The sequence below is a fragment of the Manis pentadactyla genome, chromosome 7, assembly GCF_030020395.1.
Source record: "Manis pentadactyla isolate mManPen7 chromosome 7, mManPen7.hap1, whole genome shotgun sequence".
NCBI lineage: Eukaryota > Metazoa > Chordata > Mammalia > Pholidota > Manidae > Manis > Manis pentadactyla.
The window spans coordinates 112,188,707-112,211,092 of NC_080025.1; the positions used below are offsets into that span (position 1 = coordinate 112,188,707).

Genomic DNA, 22,386 nt, shown 5'->3' on the forward strand with positions numbered 1-22,386 from the left:
GCAAATGAGATGATTATCTCATTACTACAGAGTTTGGTTCAAAAATAATTTTTATATGGTATACAATGAGCCTGGGAGCGAAGAATTCAATTACATTCATGGAAAAAAGGAGAGAAGGGCCTTAGGTTTTGAGAAAGAGAGCATGATGTTTAAATAAAGTTTGTATTAGATTTTAAATATGAATGGTAAATAAGTTTTCATAATAAAATATAGGGAAAATAAATAGTAGCAGTTAAGCTACGGTGTTCTTCAAAAATACAAATGCTAAACTGGCAATAAGAAATGCAAGGAAGAATTAAAGGAAAAATATTAGCTCATAAAACCTCTAGTGAATGGACTTTACATTTTAAATCCTAGATCAGGCTAAAACATATGAAATGCTTAATATTCTACAATTTTTAGAACCAGGTAAAATTGGCATTTTTGTGGGTTATCTAATATATTTTTTAAGAAGTGCAAGCCCTTAGAAGGAGATGCACCATAGCAATGAGTATTTTGAAGTTCTGGCAACATACAGGCTCCTTCAAATTTTACTGAAAGCAGAGAACTCCACAGGCTTATCTAGGAAGGCTTTCAGAGTCCCCCACACTGGCAATGTGCTCTCCCCGAGCAGATGGAACAAACTGTGAAATTCCCTTGCAACAATCAAGTGATAAAGGGAAATAAACTGGTTAGCTGGTTCAGCCAAAGGCGCTCAGCTACAATTTCTGAGACATCAGTGTTGTGCAGAACTTGCAGGAAGATCACACAACCAGCAAAGATAAGCCAATCAAGCCAAACCCCACCCGCTCTCATCCATTTCCAGATGCAGCCACAGACTTTTGACAGGATGATGTAGGAAAACAGAAAAATTAGCTGGAGCAAAATAACTTTTGTTCTCTGCTACCAAGTTATTCCCAAATAATCAGTAAATTCAGGGTTACACAGGAATCTTCAACTTTGAAACCAAAGCCCTTGAGGTACACAAAGAGCCAAGCTCTAGATCCGGCCCTCAGACTAAGGGGGGTAACTTCCAACCCAAATCCAGGGAGGAGGTGAGGGCTATGCTGTGCTCCCTTCCTCCTGAGGAGTACAGGCAAAGGCCAGACTCAACCGCTCCTCCCTCAGTGCACTAAAGAAGCATGGTGATGGCCAGCATCATGGTTCCCTCAGACAGGAACCAACTGCAGCTCGCTCAAACTAGGTAGAGGCCAAAAGAAAGACTGCTGGACAGACCATGTTTCTCCTCAAGGATTTTTTGCTAATGCAAGAAGTTCCTCCAAATTTCTGCTACATGTACATGCAAATGCAAACACACATGTGCACACACACATCAACTTATTCACCCAATTACCCCTGTAATGTTGAAGTAACAGCAGTGAAATATGGAGGCACATCAAGGAGGAGAAAATCATTTTCCATTTTCCTCTTAGCTTTACTGCTCAGGCGACAACCCACGTATTTGCACCGAAATATGGCTCAGACAGACTCCTAACAGAAGGCACAGAACAGAGCTTCCCTCCATCCAGCTGGGCTTGCATCTAACATAGCCTGTCCGGTTGCCTCTGGCAGTTAGTGTGCTTGTGCAGAGGTATGTAAGCAGTTCCAGAATCTTCCTTGTTTTCTAGCATTTCCACCCCTCCAGGACTACCTGAGAAGGCTCCACAGGTGTGGGATAGATGGCACTGCATGGTCTCTCTCGCGGCGACAGGCAGGAGTTCTCTCTGGAATGTTTGTGTTTGTCAGACAACAACGGAGAAGCTGGGAACAGGAGGAAAGAAAGGACCATCAGTGTGGCGGGTGGGAGCTGGGGTGGCTGGCCGGTCCTCTGGGCAGCCCTGGTCTACCCCACAGCTGGCACTGACCTCTGGCACTTGATGGTGCAGAACTGGTCACATTAGGCGAAGCAGAGTGAGTAGAACTCAAGCTTGAGGTAGATGGACTTGGCTGGAAATACACAGGGGCTGTTATCACCCACTGCTTCAACGTTTCAGACAACACTGACATATTTGAAACAAAATCACTGACACTTTTTTTTTTTTTCAAGCTAGCCAGAAAGAAAAAAGGCATTTAGAAAAATCTCACTAACTCAGACTGATAAGGAAGCCTGTCTGAATCAGAACCCAAGACTTTGACTCCTGCCAAAGGGACGCCTCACAGTGGTTTCGGCCACATCCATGACTGCGTCCCAGGTGGCAGTGCGCTTCTGGCCGGAGTACGGGCACTCCGCCGGGGCACGGAAATCGGCGGATGCTTCTAAAAGGCAGAGAACGTGCCCTTTCATTTTCTCCAAAAAATGCATTCAGAGCATGAATCTGGTAATACGTAATCATGCCCCTTTTCCAAAGATGTGGTGAGGAAAGTTTTGGCTTAGTCTTACTGAACTATCGTCAATGCCATATTAGTAGTGTCTAAATAAATTTTTTTGTTGTTGCAAGAGTTAGACTGACTAAAACTGTGAAAACCATTTTTTCTTTTGTAAAAAAATTATTATAGATTTTTCCAACACACACTTTTCTCTCTTCATCAGGTAAAGAGATTGTATAATGGACCCCTATACCCTGTAATCTTAAGGAAAAAAAGCCACTTCGATGGCAGCTAGTACGTGGTGACATGCTCCCGGCATCCTGGCCCGATGAACCAAACCAGAGAGGTTGGTCTCAACATCAACTAAGCCCTGTAACAGCCTGCCCAGGTTTTTCCACTGCTTGCCCATGTCCTCTCCGAGTGGATGCGGCGGGCTCTGAGAGAAACACCTTCGTACACTCCAGAGACCACGACAGCAGTCATGTCTAAAAGTCTGTCCGGAAGTGAAGTTCTTGCTTGCAGGTCTGATCATCAGCACAGCAGAATGGACGGAAACTTTCATGATCGAGACAGAAAAGGAATAAACACAGCCAGACAAAAAGCCAGTCAAGTACCTGCATGTTAAAGACTTCATCAGAGCTCTCTGACTGCCCTGTGATATTGCTCACTTCAGCAGAAGCTTGTGAGGACAGGGAGGAGGAAGAGTACCGGTTGACAGCTGGGTAACTTAATGGGCTGTTTCGGGGGAGAAAAAAATGGTCGTTAACTCAGTCTCCGAATCGTACTTTATCACATGCTCGCATGGTATAAAACCGAAGGGAAAAAAAATATACATCCCCTTTCATTGTCTCCTGTTTGACTCAATGTAATCGAATGTTCGAGTTTATTTATTTCTCATGCTGTTGCTGTTTTATCAAGCGGCAGATGTCTGCAGCTGCCTCGTGGGTTAATTATTTCATTAAGAAATAGTGTATTTGACAAATGGTGCCATAAAGAATGAGAGAATCATTCCAGATCATCTTGTGGGGAGGTCAAATTGTAAGATAATTCAGAATATGACTTACCTGCGTCTAGGAATTACCCTGGTACCATCTGGGCTCATAGAAGCAGGTGCTGAGTTTCTACACACGCGAGGGCTTCCATTAGGAAAATGGACTGGACTGGCTTGTATACAAGCAGAGAACTCCTAAAGATGTTGTCAAGGAAATATTTTAGAAAAGTAATTATGTGGGCAAAATAACTTGTGAGGTATTTTAGTACATTAGATACCATGAAATCTTTACATAAGGCAACCAAGGTAAGTTTGGGTATTATTAAGCTTTAAGCTTTTTCTCACTTTTTTGTTTTCATAAAAGTTGAGCATGACAAATATAAGATAATGCAGTTTTAATATCTGAGGGCCCCCTGGTAAAATGGTGTAGTTTGGTAGCAAAACCAATAGATGCCACTATTGGATACTTCATCATCCCTTTAACAAAAGGCAAAGGGCAGTGATCAGACTGCGCTCCACCCCCGCTCAGCCACCGTGGACATTTTGTGGACATACCTGTATCCCTAAACTGGACTTCATCACAAAGAACTGGTCAACCAGCTTTTTATGAAGGGGTCTCATATCTTGAGGTACAAACTTCTCATGCACAGCCAAACCAAATTCCAAAATCTGGGCCTTGATAATAATGTAAGAAAAAAATCCACACCAATGAGTAACTCCACTAAGTGCCTGCTAGGGGTCAAATAGTGTACTATGCATTCTTGTTAATCCCCTCAATCCAGTAAAATAGGAACAACCCTTAACTTAAAGGTGTGGACACTGAAGGGTCAGAAACATCCTCCTACATGTGGTAAAAGATAAATGGGATTTGAACTTAGGGGTCTCTGATCCCAAGTCTTGATTTTTCCACTATCCTGTTTTTTTCCCCCATATATTTTAGATCTGTAAAAGCCACCCTTTTAAGCAGCTGTGTGTCTCTGGTCCACTCTTGCACTTTCCAAGAGGGGGCAGGAGGTGCTCCCTGAGGGATCTTTTTCTGAATGGTGACCCTCTTTTCCGCATTACTTTTCTCTCTCCATCAGGTTTTCTGTGCCATCTATCCCTCCCCCAGATGTTCAAAATCTGTCACAGAGGAAGTAAAAAATGAACAGGAATCCTATCATAGTTGCTATGCTTCTTGCTTTTATTAAAAAATATATATTATTCTTGTTCATTTATTGTAATGCAACAGGGAAAAAAGGTTTCCTGATGTGAGGACCCCAAAAAGAGATGAACATAAACATTCACATTTCCTTTACTCAACCATCAATAGTGCTTAAGCCCTTCAATTTGACTAGCAGCTGTCTAAAAGATTTTTTTAAATGCCCCATGTTAAAGTGGTCAAAGGAACAGACTTCATAGGCTAGGAGGAAAGCAAATCACACATCACCTCATCTTTTATCATTACAGCTTGTGAGGTAATGTTTTCAGGGCTGTGGCTCTTTCCATAAGGCTCCGTGAACATAACTGGGCATAACGTAAGGGACACCAAGGTTCTGTGATTTTATTTTTCTTGAGAGGCTTCTTGGCCCTTTTAACTTTAATCCTGGGGCTATAATTCAGTCAGACAAAATACAGCAGGCAAAAGTCTTAGGGTGAGGCAAACCGCTCACGAGAGACCTTTCCATAATCTTAAGAACTGGATAACCTAAACTGCTCGCTTCCAGTACCTACATCACCCTCAAGGCCACATTGAGAACTCAGCTTATTCTCTATTTCCTTTCAGATCAACTTCAAGTAACTCTTCTCTCTTTTCCAAAAGCTGTGCGACTGACCCTCTTCCAGCCATAGCCCTTGTCCATGGCCACTTCTCTCCCCCCAGTGTTAAGTTCTGTGGACTAAGCCACAGAGCCTAATGTATGGATGAAAGTCAGACACAACTTCAGCATTTTCTAATCCCAAAGGGCATACTTTATTTGCTTATTGATTTGGTATTATCAAGTGCGAAGAAATATTTTTGTCCCATTTATCATACATATTCCATTTTTCATGGATATAAAATGTCTTTATTTACTATCTAACCCAGTTTTTTAATCACAATGTCTCCTACCCCAGAGGTTTTCAAACCTTTTTCAAGCCAAGAGCTATCAACAGGAACATAGGAGGTAACAGATTAGTCACTCCAGTTCCTTGATCCTTGTAGTTGATGGAACGAAATAAAAATAAACAATGCTTCTCTGAAGTACAAAATGATGAAGTGTATCTAGTTTTGCCTGTATCATATATTTATATAGTCTTAGTCTGTAAAACATGACACTGTTTTAAAAACACCTGACTATGACATTTAAGAATCCAATTTATTCATTTATCTGTTCATTTATTTTGAGGTGGCCTGAACTTATTTGAGCCCAAAATTTTGAGTGAAAAGTCAGCATCCAGCCTACAGCAAGTCTTTAGGAAGAGAACATTCAAAGAATGTTCCAAGAAACCACTTGGAGTTGTTTGTTATAAGGGACTTCCATAGTCTACTCACTGTTCAATTTATTTTTGCATCAAAGTACGAAGAAAAAATAGAATTAGAGAGTTGGAACACTTTACAGATGAACCCGCAACCCCTGACTGCCAGCTTCAGTTAGACAACCAGTGTAGGAATCCATGTGGATGGGTCTCTGGAAAAGCATGCACACATCTAGCAGGAGACGTGACTGGATTCTCCTCCACTTACCTGCTCAAGCATCAGCTCTCTTAACCGTGCAATTTTCTCTCCATCTTCAGGGTGACTTAAGATATATTCTTTGACAAAGAATGCCTAGTAGGAAAATGGATAGTCAGTATACTTCAGGAGAGTTAAAAAGAAATGAAAAGAGTTGTTTATAAAGACCTGGCATATTTAAAGACATGATACCACTGTAAACCACACTGGGGGAGCAGACAGAATGATTCCTATTGTGGGCAGCTAGTCACAATGGGAATATAAGGAAAGGATTGGTCAAGGGAGATCAGGGATTATATGCTAAATATCTTTGGTAAAACAAACAGATGAAAAGCAAATCCAAACCAATAAGCTTTATAGTATTACATCCTAAAATAAATAGCCTCAAGACTCCGTCTGACCAAGATGGTGGCCGCCTCACTTTCCAAGTTATTGTGCCTTTCTGTTTGAAACTAAGAGTACAGAAGGAAAGTCCACTTAAAGTATCTTCCAAACAAGATCAGGCTTGCCTATGCCCATGAATCTCATTGCTCAGGGAATTGATTTTAGGTAGACATTTATTAAACAACCCTGATACCCTCACTACTTTTATTCATCTAAGAACACATGCTTTTATACTCAAAATATCACATCTTGGGAAATGGAATCCAGATATGCATCACAAAGGACTGTATGTTTGCTCTATTTAACAAAGAACTCGGTGTCAAGTTTAGCCCTGAATCAGCATGCGGATTTGTGCACATATTTTGAAAAAAACTTCCAGAAAACCTAAGAAATGACATCTGAAAATTTTCAAACAATACCTAATCCTCACCTCTTGATACCTGGAAACTCCACCATTAACTGCAGCATCTATAACTCCATTCAGGCACATGGTCAGGGGATTAATATTCTGCATCTGTCTTGTCTGACACTGACTAATCAGAGTCTTCAGCTGTTGATTCTTATTTTCTAACACTTCAATTGCATTTTCCAGAGGACTCATTTCTACCTGAGAAGCAAATGAACACAAATATATGTTGGATTTTGTGACATTCAAGAAGAAAGACGAAGTAGCTTATCCACATTCTAAATTATCTATGCATCCCCCTTGGCTACCATCAATACCTCTACCAGGGGGCCATACAGTAGAACAGAGAAGAATGTGGAACATAAATTAGCTATTCATTAGTAAGGTCTGGAAAGGGAAGGGGATTATACTCATTGGTTGAAATGTGGTTTGGATAATCAGCAGTCATCAAATATATATTAGCATTGCAACAATCAATTTAATCCTTAAAAGAAAATCCAAGCATTCATGTCTTTAAAAAGTTATTTTTCTCTTTTCTTTGGAAGGACAAAATATTTAGGGGCCCTGCATATTATTATCACCATTTTAGTTGCTTACTTAATGCAAAATACCACGGGACATACAAAGATGCATTTACATATCCTCTGATGTCAGGGAGCTTTCAGCCCAGTTGGGAAGAGGGACATATGTCCATATGGACCCCATATGCATATGCAACAGCACCATAAGGTGGCACAAGATGATCCACAGTTGGGAGTTATAGAAAATAAGACAATCATGTATGCTGCAGGATCTATTTGTTGAAGGAGAGCCAAACAGAATCACAATGACCTAAGAATTTGGGGTTGCATAGGGGACCTAACTGTGAAAATGATGAAGGTGCTCTTCAAATGCACATCATTGTGACTGTCATTGGCATTGACATTCTTTTTACAGAGAAGGTCTGCCAAGCTCTCAGCTGTGAAGTAATTCAAGCTTACAGTAAACACATTTAAATACTCGTTCTTTCAAGGAAGGAAAAAATTAGAGTTTTTAAAGGTGACTTACATCATCTTAAACCAACACTGTAAAGTACTAGAATAATATGACATGTCAAAAGTAGAATATACATTCATCAAAAGATACTATAAAAAGAAGGAAAAATAAGCCAAGAAGTAGAAGATATTTGTAACATGTAAAACTGTTAAAGAGCCTGTGTCCAGAACATATAAAAACTCTATAAAACAAAAGGGCAAACAACCCAGTAAAAATGGGAAACCACTTTGCAAAGGAAGAAATCCAAATGGTCAATAAACACATGAAAACATAATGAACCTCATTTGTTATCAAAGAAGTGCAAAACAATCCTATGGTAATATACTACTAACCACTCAGCAAAATGGCAAAAATAAATATGACAGTAGTAAATGAGGGTGAGAATGGTAAGCAATAGAATCTCTCAATTCCTGTGTTGGAAGTTCAAATTGGCTCAATCACTTTTAATTTGGCATTGGTAAACAGCTTGGCATTGTATATTGCAGTCGAAAATCTATGTATTCTACTTTATGATCCTGTAATTCTATTCCTATGTATATATCTGACAAAGTCGAGTAGGAGACATATGTACATGTGTACAAGGAAACATGTACAAAAATGTTCATAACTGTCTCCAAAATCTGTATGTCCACTGATAACAGAATGCCTAAACATAATATGGATGTTCATTCAGTAGTATAGTATACAGCATTGAAAACAAACTTCAGTCACATGTAATAACATGGACTAATATTACAGATAACACTGAGAGTCAGAAGCAAGTTGCACTAGAATATATGCAGTATGACACTGCTGTATAAAGTTCAAAACCAGGCAAAACTAAATTGACTTGTTTTAGAGAGGCATAAACTTAGGTGATAATCTAAGCAAGGGAATAGATACCATAAAAGTCAAAACAGTGGTGACCTCTAAGGGAAAGGGAGGGAGTTGTAAATGGGAAGCCTTTAGGGTGCTACTGGGAATGTTCTGTTTCTTTACATCAGTGGTGCTAAATGGGTATTTACTTTCTATTTATTTATGAAATTAAACCTTTGTTTTATGATCATTAAAGCAAATCATAAAAGAAAAGTCTGAGAGCTCTTATTAACTGAAAGTTAAGAAGTAAAACATCTCAGAAACAGAAAGTATAACAGCGGTTACCTGTTGTAAGTTAGACTGGCACTAAGGGGGAAAAGGGGAATTGTCCAATGAACACAGTTTCAGGTTTGCAAGATGCAAAGGGCCTGTTGCTGTTGCACAACAATGTGCACATAGCTAACACCTGGACTGTATACTTAAACTTGGCTAAGATGGTAAATTTCATGTTTTTGACCACAACTAAAGAAAAAGGAAATTCATGCTCATCTTTATAAAATTCAAATGCTATGAAGATGAAAAAGTTTTTAAAGTAAACCAAAACAAAGTGCAAGAAACACATGCAAAAGACAAGCAACAACTTGGGAAAATATTTGTAACATACATGAATTATTAACATTTCTCAAATACTGAAGAAAAGTAGACAAAGGCTATGAAAAGTGCACTCACAAAATAAATAAATAAATATATGAAAAGATGTCATCTTCACTAGCATTCAACAAATACCGAAAAAAAAAAATCAACCCTACTATGATCATTGTTGGTCTGTTATTTGGAAATATTAAAATAACATAACACCCAGTGTTGGAGAGAATACTAGGAAAATGGGTATTCCTGAGAACACTTATTTTCTCCAGATGGGGCATAAATTGATACATGCCATTGCTGATCCATGAATTAAAGGTTAAATTGTAGATCCTTACCAATTCACTTCTAGGGAAATTATTCTAAGAAGATGGTCAAAGAAGTGTGCAAGGAATAATGTATAAAAAATGCTCATGAAGGAATTACTTTCCTCTACCTCCAGATTGTGAACTTTAAATATTGGTCTACCACTAAAAAGAATCAGGAATCACTGGAGAAATGGTTGCTTTCAGGTCTGGGGCAGGAGATGTACAAGTGATCCTGTACTACCTAGTCATATCAGTAAATCAAGGACGACAGTTGGGGGAAGGCATTAAAGCAGCTGGCCTTGTGATCTATTCACCCTCTTTACTGTGCAGATGTCCTTGGGGAACAGAGCAGGTGACCTGGTCTTATCCCCTTGTCAATTGAACCTTCAAAAGTAAACAGACTAAGAGTAATTGCTAGGGGAAGAGATGGTATCTATGGAATGCCCTTAGCAGGAAGTCCTCAGTTGAAGGACTGCTTACAGTAAATAAACAGGGTGTTCACGAATCCATGAGGCATGATTCCCTGGAGGATGTCCCAGAGGAGTTTCACAATTCTCTGGAGTATAAAATGGCATGTTTCATAATTTAAATTTCATAATTTAAAAGTGCTCCCTGGATGAAAAACTCTGTGAACTTCATTTAGGCACACCATTATTCCTAGTTATTATTATTGATTAGGGAAGAAGGACCTGGAAGACAAAGGCTTTCGGTCTCAGGCTCAATGCTTCATCTGAGCCTCTTGATTGCCTTACAGTTATTAGTAAAGCTTGATGCTGACTCCTCTGTCTGATTTGACAATCTGGTCCTGTGTGTTAGTTCAGTAACAGAGACTACTTATACTTAGATACTGTCAAAAAGACTCAAGAGCCAATTTGAAAATTAATAAAGTAATAACTTTAGTGGATTGAAACAAAACTAGTATGTTTAAATCTATGGGTTACTAATGATACTAAAAACAAAGCTAATCAAACAAAAGTCTATCTCGTGACTTTTGTGGGGGCATTAAGGAAACCAAATGATTACTTTGAAAAATGGTAAATAAAGGAAAGAATAAAGTATTACCCTTCCTTTCCTATACCACAGGGTAATCAGATAGTTGGAGAGGGGATACTTCCAATGAATGAAGAAAGAAGGGATGATAAAACATCACCATTTTGTAACCACTAATAATACATTGATGTATTGGGGCAGTGATCATCAGCGGCTGCCAACATCACACACGAAAAAGAGACAATAAAAGCATTTACTGCCACCTAGTTAGTCTGGCAAATAAACAAACAAAAAACAAAAATGAAAACAAAATAACATGTTAAATTACCCAACTGGTTTGCAGGCTGCAAAATCCATACTTAAGCAAACACTTCAGGATAAACAACCTGGTCTCTACAACAAAAAAATTGCAAGGAAATAGAGTGATTCAGAGGGAACCTATGGATTAGAGGAGACTTAGGAGACACTGCAAGCAACAGACAGCCCTTATTTGGATCTGGACTCAAACATCAATGTCCAAAACCAACCAAACAAAAACCCATAAAATGAACAGACTCTTGGTGAAGTATGAATGAACACTGGGTAATCTACAGTCAAAGAATTATTGTTAATTTTTTTAGAAGGGAAAATGTATGATATTGTGATTATTTTTTTTGTTAATAAACATACTGGAATATTTATAAATGAAATGATATGTCTGCAATTTACCTCAAAATAATCCAATGTTAGAGAGAATGGTACAGATGAAATAAAATTGGCCTTTTGGTATCTGTATCAGGTTCATTATATATTTCCTCTTCTTTTGCATGATATAGCTTAAGTTTAGCAAGGACACTGGCTGCTGTGTACAGAAGTGACTGTGGGCACTGAGGGAAGAAGCAGGTGACCTCTTAGGAGCCGACTGAGAAATCAAGCTCTGGGTGGCACTTCCAGGGGAGCTGGTGAAGTATGGCTGGATTCTGCATATATTTTGAGAGCAGAGCCACATGATTTTCAGATGGATATGATGTGAGGTGTGATAATATTCTCATTATCTTTAGTTAAAGTTAAAGAAATTTTTATTTGTATGTACTTGTATAGTTTGTCACCTTGTTTAAATTTTTTAAAAGGGCTTTATTTTTAATCAGAAAACCACAGATTTTTTTTTGAAAAAAAAAAGTAATTACTGAGGAAACAGGATTCAAAGGCATTGTTATCTTTGAAAGAATGGGATAATACATTCTGGGGCTACCATTTAGAGAATAAAGGCTCATAATCTCATCTGAACCTTTTGGTGCCAGATAGTTCAGAGTTCAGAGTTTGCAGATTTTAGAAAGGTAAATACAGGGCCAGTACAGTATATTAAATAGTCCTCAAGCAGGGTGCAGGGAAGTTCCCTTTAGCCAAATGCATTACTAGTTCTGCAGTAAAATATATGAATATTCATATTAAGTGAGGTAAAATCATAAATTGCCTTACATCAGATCAGGTTAGATTACCAATTGAGTTTTGGGAGCCAAACTTATGAAGACATATTTTGTTTCTCAAAATCTTTGTAGATTTGACATTGTACATAAGGATTTCAACTCAGTTTGGCCTATATTTATTGAGCCCCTACTATGTGCCTTTTATCTTGAGGACCTTATACACTAGGAATCAAAGCAAAAAAGCAGCAATTTTAGGAGAAGGTGGGACATTCCAGGCAGTGGGAACAAGGGAAAGACAATACAAGTTTGTTAGGAGTGGGCTGTGTTCAGGGAACAAAGTAGGCCAGTTTAATTTGCTCTACTTGATGGGATATACGATGGCTTATTCTAATAAAGACAGCTGATGTTTGAAAGGTTGTATTTAGTAACGCTCCTTTAATTATTACAAGCATGCTATTTTTTATTAGCACTGTGTGTGTGTGTGTGCGTGTGTGTGTGTGTGTGCACGCGTAAGTGCGTGTGTAATATTTCGAAGGTTTAGGATCACTGGTGAGACTTTACAGAATTTAACACTCTGGGTAGTAAACAGCTGCAAAAGCTCTCTGAATCATTAATGCAGCATAGATGACTAAGAACACTTCTGTGGGTTGGGCCCATGCCATTCAGCGGGAAGCATAATAGAAAGATTTTCCAAGCACTGTGTTTGGCAGCCTCTCCTCTCCCATGGAAGGCACCAGGGTCCACCATGTACACAGCCGGCTTTGGAGACCCTTCACTCAGACCCTACAAGAGTACAACTGCACTGAGACAATCTGATGAACTCAGTTCAATTTGTTCAGGGAGCTGTGTGAATTTTTAGCGCTGCAAAAGGAAAATGCCATTCATTAAACCCTTAGCTTAACTGAACACGGTAAGATGAGAGGTTTCAATGCTTAGGGGGATAGAGTTCAGGTAGGACAAGCCATTCTTGGAAGACAATTTGGGCAGGAGGTGTTCTTATTTGACAGAGCAGTCTTGGTACCTAAATATGGAAGGGATTCAGTTGTATTTTCACAACTGGCCCACTATCTGGCATCTAGAGGACTGTGGCAACCACAGGGCTGGGATTCCAGTTCTTCTGACTCCCAGGCTCTAATTGTTTACATGCTCCAGCCATATTTTTGGGGAATCCTAGCTGGCTGGACTAGGACAGGAGCAACGTTCCCCTTCAAGCCGTGGGCATGGTGGTCAATATCATAAACATTCACTGACTTACTATGAATGCTGACAGGGACTTTGAGTCAAAAGCAGAGGCAATTAATATATGACATGACTCTCTTCACAGGTAAGTAACTGTGATGAGAAAGCAGTTGAGTATAAGCTCTGATCCTTACCACTTCACGCTTTTCCACTTCAAACCAGCGGGAAATTCCAGGTAAACTCTGCACCAAGTATAGGGACGTTCTCTCCACCCAGAGACTCTGTGGAAACAAAACAAATGCCTAATGTTTGCCATTCCGTTTTATCAGGTTCTGCTCATTCCTGCCAGCTTTCCTTTAGTCTTCATGCTAGCATTTTGGCAATTCCTTTGCACTCACAAAGCTATCAGAGTAAGATTACCGCTGATGCTTGCGTTAATAATTCCATTACATGTTGTCTGAAACTTTTTTGTGTGTGGAGTGAATTATCTACTGTGGAGAGGAAGCTTAAAAATATAAGAACAGGCTATAACATTATTTCCTTTGCTATTGCTATTTCTCTAAGATTCTAATTTAAACTCTTTTCATGCTTTAAGGTCTGAGCCATTTTTAATCTGAAAGGGATATCGTATCAGATAGCCAGCACAGGATTAAAGAAGGAAAGGGACTTCAGGAATCACACAGCTTGAACTTTCTACTTTAAAGATGATGCCAAGCCTCACAGAGGCCATGTGACCCACTTGGAGCTACTCTAATTACCTGCAGAGCCAGGGCTAGACCCTGCCCAATAGAGCTTCTGACTTCTCCACGGCTGCATCCACTGAGCCACAGTTTCTCACCCCCATGTGAACTGCCGTAATCCTGAAGGATTTATAGTGAAGAGGTGGGCTTCCCTCTAGCCAGGAAGAGCACCCCCGTGGCATGTGCATCCATGGCTGCCTTGGTTAAGGGCTGATGATGACAGACTTCACTTTGGTCAACCGGGTTTCATATCTATGTCTCATTTTTCTTATTTAAATAAAGTGTTTCTCCCAGAGGATAATAAACTGTACAAAATTCCTGAAATAATGCCATTTATTCAACAACAACAAAAAAATGGAAGGATTTCTTGGTGCCAGCCAAGATACACTGAAATGAATATTGCAGAGTCCCTGTGACAGTCGCTGCAAGTGTGGTGGTGGTGACAGGGAGCTAAGATGATAAATAAGGGCTAAGGGCTCAGGGTGAGGAGAAAGGACTGCTCAAGATGCTGAGGGAAAGCAGGGGAAAGCACGCATGCACACGCGCCAGCCTGTGGGAGGACAGCACTTCTCAGAGGAGGTGACATGTGAGCGGAATTTGAAGAGTGAGTAGGAGTTTGCCAGGCGGAGTGGGGGAAGCACGGCAGGCAGCAGGAGGCAGCAGGAGGCAGCAGGTGCAGGGACCAGCGCAACTTGCCAAAGGGCTCAACAAGAGATGGAGAGAGAAGCTCAGTGAGGGCGGGCGGGTGGGTGAGTGGGCTGTGACAAGGAAGAGACTTCTTGAAGGGCAGTCTGGAGTCAGAGGCCCAAGGGCTCTAAGCACAGGAATAAGGAGCCAGATTTTTTTTTAAAGGAGGAATGTTATACCACTGAAAATATATGAAGTGATGGTCATGAGGAGGTATGGTGCAGCAGAAAATGCAAAGAAGGTATGAGAAGGTGCAGGTTCTAGAGCATGGTCTACAGGCAATTAGGCTGTGACTCTGAGCAGGTCAACTGCCTGACTCCGGTGGATCTGGGACTTTCTGTTCACTTAGCATCAACTAATGATCTTTAATAGGTTTTAGAGGACAAAAAGAAAAATGTAAGTATTCAAAAGGACTAAAGAAGGACCACAGATCTTTTCAGTAAATCCAGGGCTGTTTTCCAAAGGTTTCCATGCCATGACTTTTAACCCATTAGAAAGACTGCTCTTTGTTCAGTCCCATCATAATAACACTGCAAAACTATCACAGCCTCCCCTTGCGATTGCTGGGATGCAACTAATTTCTGGAGTTATGACTGGGAACACTGGGCGCTGACACTTAGGCAGAGGTGACAAGGTGAGTCAATGTCAGGCAGTCATCGCTGACAATGTCAGGAGAATGCTTTCCAGCATATGCAGAGACTACGAGGGACAAAGCTAAGCCAACTAGCTTACAATAATAAGCTTGTTGCACGTTCTCTGATTAGGGGGAAATGCTGACTACCTGGGGATTTATCTGATCTCATTTGTCACTGTTATCAAGGAAGAACAGGTTATAATTAACCTGTGGAACAATCTTGCATTTTCCCCCAGTGGGGCTGTGAGAAATCTTACCCCTTCCTGGCTGAGAGAGCTCTGACTCAGTAAGGCATACTGGAACTACTGAGAATGGGGAACTCAACACATGCCAAGAGTCTGAGGTTTGCTTTGACTCCGGTTCCTCTCAGAAGTCCTAATTACATACTATTCTAAAAGGAAAACGCAGCAGAAGACAGCAGAGCTTTCCCATCATACCAGCAGTCTACCCAACTGTTCTCTGTCTCAGATTCTTCTTGTCCCCTGTTCATTAAGTATTCTTTACTCATTGTACTTTGCTCAGAATAAATATCTTGAGGTTCCCACAGTTGGTTCAACATGAATGAATGAGAGGACTGAGCTAAACTGTGAGACCTTAAAGACTGGCCTGAGGACCACTGGCAATAGAACTGTCAAAAGAAGCTGATTTCAGGGCTTCCTCTCAGATCTACTGAGTCAGAATTACTGGGCTAAGAAACTGCTTGGTTAGAAAGTACCCCATGTCACTCTGATACACAGCAGAGTTTGAGAAAAATTAGACTAAATGATTTCCCGTCCCTTCTGGTTCCAGCACTTGACTCTTTTCTGAGAGAATTTTTATCAAGGATCTTGCCCCAAGTGGCTCACCATCTATCTGAGGGAATCATATGTAATAAGAACTGCATGGTACCTTGAATTCATTCTCTTTATCTTTAGTGCCTTTGTGAAATGGTCTGTCATAGCGGAATTTCCAGATATGATTCACTTTATAGAAGCTTTTGATGTTGTCCGGAACACCCTCTCTCTGCAGGACCTCCTGGTTCTCTGGAATAGGCGTCACGGCATATATCTGCAAATCTAGAATTCAAGAGTCAAGGAGGGAACCTGACTTGACAAATTCCATGGAAGTCTGACTTGAGCTGAGATGTGGCTGGGAGAAGAGGATGGGTAACAATCTGGTCTTTCCATTTGGGTTGAAGTCATTAAAACAATTGCCAAGAACGCAGTTCTTAGCAAATCATTTCTCAGACTACAGGCTTTGAACTAGTTTTAGGTAGGTGATTCTGACAATTTGAAATTTCTATGGCCTGTGAATTTATTTATAACTTAATTTTTTTTTGGTGGGGGTGGATGGGAATGGCTTGGGTCTTAAGTACTCAAAATTATATATTCCAATCCTTGTTCATGAGACATTCATGTCTTCAGTGCATGTATGGCCCCTTTTAATGAATTTGCTTGCAAAATTATGTATAAATACCCATGCAGCCATGACCAAAGAGTACTGATGGTGACTGACACTGGCCTGTGGGATGCTCGGTGTCTCTAGCCTTCCCACATTTGTGGTATCCACTCTCCCAAATCTTGTACTGATAAGCACAGTGTTTAGTTATAGTTGATATTTTAAAAAATTACATTAAAAGGCATCATATTTACTTGTATATTTACTTTCTTCTCCTTCAAAGAGGGACAGCAAAATCTTTTTCCTTACATGATTTCTTGCTTCTGTTGCATTTTAGTTTCTGCTTTGAAATGGTATCCATAATTATCAGTGGGAATTTGTGATTTTCTCTCAGATCATCAGTCTCAGAAAGAGGCAGAGGGACTCAGAAAGGAATGCGAGGGTGAATTCGTTTTGTCTCTAAAGCCTGTGTAATTTCAATTGAGTTGTTCATGTTTAGACAATGAGAGTGTCAATCACATAGCAATTATTGAAGGCTATCTGAGGTGCCAAGGCTAAGAGTCCCCAAAAAATACTGGGGTACCTCTTTCTCTTCCCTTCCTTCCAAAATAAAAATATCAAGGGCAAAGGGGATGAATGAGGTGTGCCAGTAAACATGATGCTATCATTTCCTTGAACTGAAGCAGTTTCCGCAAGATATGCCAGAGGAAAACTATTCTAAGGGAAATCACTAAAAGGTGTTTTAAAAGCAGGGCTGAGATACATAAAAGTTTTAATTGAAAGGAAAAACTTCCTTGAACAGGACTCTGAAGGGATTTCTTTCCAACTGACATCTGATAATGACTAGAACAATTCTGTTCAGAAGGAGCTAGGAGTAAGATGACAAGAAAGAGGGAGAGTAAGAACACGGCTGTTGAAGAACGAGCCAGCGTCTGAACAACCTTGCAGGAAAATGCTTTGCAGCTAATGGCCAGTTGGATCTGACTGGAACCTGGCCTTTCTCGGTGTGGATACACTGGGCCTCTGCCTGGAAGATGGTCTCGTCGGGCTGGTTGGCATGCTGCATGGCAATGGCATGGGGGAACTCGTTCAGCATTCTCTGTTGGAAGGCCTCCAGCCTCTCATAGTCATGCCCTCGACACACGAACTCCTTATTCTGAAATCCAAAAGAAATTAGGACCATATCATTGAGTGCATTAATTACAGAGAGAAGTAAAAAAATATGACACCGGCAGTAACGGAGCCTATGCCCCACGTCAAAAGACTATAACAAGAGAAATACACTGGCACAGGCTGAAAAAGTTTGCCTAAACGTTAAAAATACAAGGCAAAGGTCATGAGCTTCAGACTATTGCTTTTAATAAGACCCAGTAAGCATGCTTCACCCTTCTCAATTTGCTGGTGTGATGTGCCAAGTGGCATCTGATTCTCAGAGCACCCAAGTACAGAACAAAGCAATCGTGTTCCCTCTTAATGAGCACATGTGGTACAGATTATTTTTATAAACTGGATATCAAACTAAGTGAACAAATTCTAAATTCAGAAGGAGAGAAAAGCAACTTCTAAAAAGGCATTTTATTATATTTTTTCTATAAAGGCCACAGAGAAAAACACTTTCATTACTAGATTCTTCTATGGAAAGGAAGAGTGAGGTTGTGTGTATCCCTGATCTCACCAGGGCTGACACAGGGGGCTTCCCTGCCATATAAGCAACTCAGTTCAGCTTTCTGAGGCCAGGAATCCTGTTAACTGCCCACAGCTAAGATTGAGGATTTTTAGGACCTTGCTAAATGTTGGACAAATTTTTGTCTGGTTTTTGTTTTGTTTTACAATATGTATAAATATTCTGTGGCTCGGGAATAAGTCTCATTCAGAGAAGAATGGTGAAGATTTATCCTTGAGGTAGGCTAGAGAGTTGGAAAGATGGACAAGTTTCTAAAACGTACCTTAATGATCAGACTAGATATGAGGGAACTCTTGAGAGTTTAATGATAGTGAAATTACAATTGTTGAGCACAGTCATTAGCTAGGCACTCTGCACACATCTTACTTAAACCAAGTGAACTTAGAAGAAGCTCAACATCCCTCACCTTGTACAATGGGGAATCGAGAATCAAAGATCAATATATACTTCGTCCATTTATACTAGATTCAAGCTCAAGTTTGAGTCCAAGGCCTGAGCTCTGGCTACACTAAACATGGGCTGGTATATCCAGAAAAAACTCCTAAGAGCTACTGAGACCAAGAAAGGTTGTGGGGTAACCTGTCTTGAGATCTTTGAGAAAAAGAGTGGTTCGTGGTCTGTGGGAGCTGAGACTCAAGTTTCTCCATGTTTCTCAGCTCAAATGGATTCCCAGGATAGTGCAAAATACTCTAAGAACTCTGGGCTAAAGTAAAGAAATTAGAAACCACCCATGGGCAGGGAGCTCAGGGCTGCAGCTGAAGAAAAGCAGCCACAGACAAAGCAGAGGAAACAGCAGCGGGACTGGACTCTGAGACCCTACCACAATTCCCCACAAACCTCTAAATACATTAAGACCCTTTGAAAAACAAGCTAAAACAGACTACCTAGAAATCAGGACCTCAAAACAATCCTATATTCAAAACTTACTATATGAAGTTATACCATTTGATGTTATATTTTATTTATTCTACTCAAAGGATAAATATACTTGATAAAATAATACATAGCTTCCTGTATATTACAGAAGTCCCAAAATAAATATCTGAATACTCTACTAATTGAAACGTTTTTAAAGGAATGCTTTTTATAAGTCACAATAGTTAGTAAAATCAGGGGAGTTACTCTAAGTCACAGACCATAAAATCCACCCTTTGAAGTATGCAAATCCATCTCTCTTCAGTAGAGCTGTACAACTGTCAATGCTAGCTAATTTCAGAACATTTTCATTGCCTCAAAGAGAAACTTGTACCCATTAGCAGTCATTCCCTACCTCCCCTCACCCCAGCCCTTGGCAACCACTGCTCTACTTTCTATGCTATGGATTTGTCTATTTTGGAGATTTCATATAAATGGAATATAAATGTGGTCTTTTGTGATTGGCTTCTTTCACTTCACATAATATTCTCAAGGCTTATCCGTCTTGTGGCAAATCTCAGTACTTTATCCCTTTCTTCATGCTGAGTAGTCCCTTGTATAGATACACCACATTTCCTTTATCCATGCATCAGCTGATGGATATTGGGCTGTTTCCACTTTTCAGCTATTACGAATAATGCTGCTATGAACATTTGTGTATATAGGTCTTTGTGTAGAGGTATGTTTTCAGTTCTCTTGAGTATATACCTAGGAGTAGAAATGCTGGGTCATATTTGTTAATACCTAAAAAAAATCTTGTTTACTATCTTTTTTTGGAAAAGGAAATACATATCTCTGGTTAAAAAAGAAAATCTCAAATAATACAAGGCATACAATGAAACATAAGTCTCTTTCCCATCCTTGACGACAGTCATTCTCCCAAGAAGAATTCAGAGACATTCTATGCACATAAAACACTGTTTATGAAGAGCCCATTTTCCATGAAGCTTAAAAAATGACTTAGATTATACAATTGTATAAATTCATTAATTTATGAGCTTTAGAAATTATACTGAAATTGATCAAACAATGAAAGGAACTTTTAAAGGTTGGTTTTGTTTGGTTTTAAACTAAAGAACAGACTAGATTCTGATTTTCTATGAAGATCTAGTCCCATGATTCTGAAGGGTGCAGTGCCCTTTAGGAACCAACAGAGGGTGACCCTTCTCTTTCACTTCGAAGGAAATGCCGCTTATACCTGGAAAAGCTGTTTTTAAATGAGTGAAAACATGAAGATTTATTTATTTTAATTGACTTTTTAACAAAATTAATTTATCAGTCAATTCAGTTTTCTAATTTGCTGAATTACCTTTAAAATTTGGCTCCTAAACTACTTCTGATTTTTTAAAAATGCTACACTTTTAATCAACATTATTTGCATATACAAGATAGATGTCTAGGGTACTTCACAGTATACTTGCTGGCTGAACTCAACTCGATCAGGGCTACAGTGTGACTTTTGTGGGCCCCTTCCTCCATAAAAATATTAAAAGTGGTATTGTAGGACTGATTTGGTATAAAGTTACATATGTCAGTAAAAATCTAGCATATAATATGCAATATAATATATAATACAACATTTTCTTTAACCTAAAAGTTCACTTTTTCCTTTGATTTTTAAAATAAGTTGAAACAGTTCATACTCCATCTAAAAATATTATAGTCTCTAAATTCTGTTTAATGGATCAATTAGTCCTGGGTAAGAAAACGTTATCTTTTACTTTGCATGATTTTGAGCCGAGAGAGGAAGGGGGTCTGCTGAGGTAGAGTCATGTCGGGACCCTCCTGTGAGGTCGCTGGGCTCTGTGCTGCTCACAGCTCTAGAATGTCCCTCACTCGACTCAGAACCTGGATCCAGGCCATATCCACTCTGCAGGGGGCTGCTGATGACAGCCCAGGCCTACCATGTCCACTTACAAAACTTAGTCTTTCAAATTGACAAAGTGCTCTGAATCTGCCGTTGTTTTTGATCAGGAATCAAGCTTTCCTCTGTCTTTAGGCAGGTCCAACCTAAAGAGTCAGCTTTGTTACCACACACAACATCATGTGGATTCTTTTTTAACCTAACAAGGAGATTTCACTAATGTCTGTGTGGAACCCAAATGCACAGCCATTTCAGTCACAGACGATAACCTGTCATCTGAGTGTTCCATGTAACGCTAAAATGAATTTTTGCCCATGTCAACTGGATATTTTGGAATACATATATATGTATAAAACTTTACATAAATATATAAATAAATAACTACATATAAAAATTTCACTGTGAAAGGCAGGTAAGTTAATGATTCTTAAACAAACAATGAAGTAAAATTTTTCTCCTCTGCCTTCTCCTTCCAATACTCTGTCCTATATCTTTTCTCATGTGCTCATTACAGAAAGGTTAAGTGCAACGCAAACACAAAAATATTTGTATATTGAAATATAAAGTTTGTATTGAATTCACTCAATTTTCCAATTATCCCAGACACTTCTTCTTAGTTGATTGGGGAGATACATTTACTCTCCTAACCAATATTTTTATATAAGTGAGGGTAAGTAAGATGTTACATACTGAAGTATTAAGTATTCAAGTCTATAAGATACTGTTTGACACAATGTGAAAAACAGTAAGAATGGAGTCAAATATTTTATTATCCAGTAGGTACCTTAGAATGAAAATTTCCTTTGAAGAAATAGTTTATACTAGCAATAAATTGGATCTCTTTGCCGGGTGACATTTACCTTTTCACAAAATCATTACCTAGGCCAAACAATGTTCTTGACATTAGTCGGGAGGTAGTTTCCACATGATGTGAAATTTATAAAATTTTTATTACATGTGCAATGTTTTCTGTATTTTCTATATTTCTAAACGTTTCTGTATTTCTAGGTATTTTTATTATATGTACAATGTTGTCTGCACCTCCCAGCCATTTGTCTCCAACGCTAACTTCATGGAAATTGTAGAATGCAGAAAATAATGAATGCCAATCACACAAGGGAAACAACTATAATTACCAAAGGCTGTTCTCAAAAATATAATAAACTCAGAAACTTAGGAAGAAAAATCAAATTACTGCTTGATATCTTGGGAAATTATTTTAAGACAAGGCACTCTAGGTTAGTATGGTGTTTGCACGCTAAAAAGTTAGAAATCTCATGATGTGATTACCTGTTTTAAAGGAAAAAAATGTCACAATTATCTTAGTTTTCTGGATTGGAATAGATACATTGGAAGTATGAAAGTAAA

General features: G+C 39.3%; 1 protein-coding gene across 1 annotated transcript in view; it reads right to left on the reverse strand.

Annotated features, from left to right (window-relative positions):
• DOCK4 (dedicator of cytokinesis 4) overlaps positions 1-22,386 on the reverse strand; it is a 418,723-nt gene that overhangs the window by 10,491 nt on the left and 385,846 nt on the right. Inside the window, exons 40-49 of the mRNA XM_036897350.2 lie at positions 17,570-17,711; positions 16,067-16,233; positions 13,312-13,398; positions 6,784-6,960; positions 5,982-6,065; positions 3,833-3,952; positions 3,351-3,472; positions 2,901-3,021; positions 1,845-1,926; positions 1,631-1,740 (exon numbers count right to left, since the gene is read on the reverse strand). Coding sequence (XP_036753245.2) covers positions 1,631-1,740; positions 1,845-1,926; positions 2,901-3,021; positions 3,351-3,472; positions 3,833-3,952; positions 5,982-6,065; positions 6,784-6,960; positions 13,312-13,398; positions 16,067-16,233; positions 17,570-17,711 — 1,212 coding nt within the window. The remainder of the gene's footprint in view (positions 1-1,630; positions 1,741-1,844; positions 1,927-2,900; positions 3,022-3,350; positions 3,473-3,832; positions 3,953-5,981; positions 6,066-6,783; positions 6,961-13,311; positions 13,399-16,066; positions 16,234-17,569; positions 17,712-22,386) is intronic.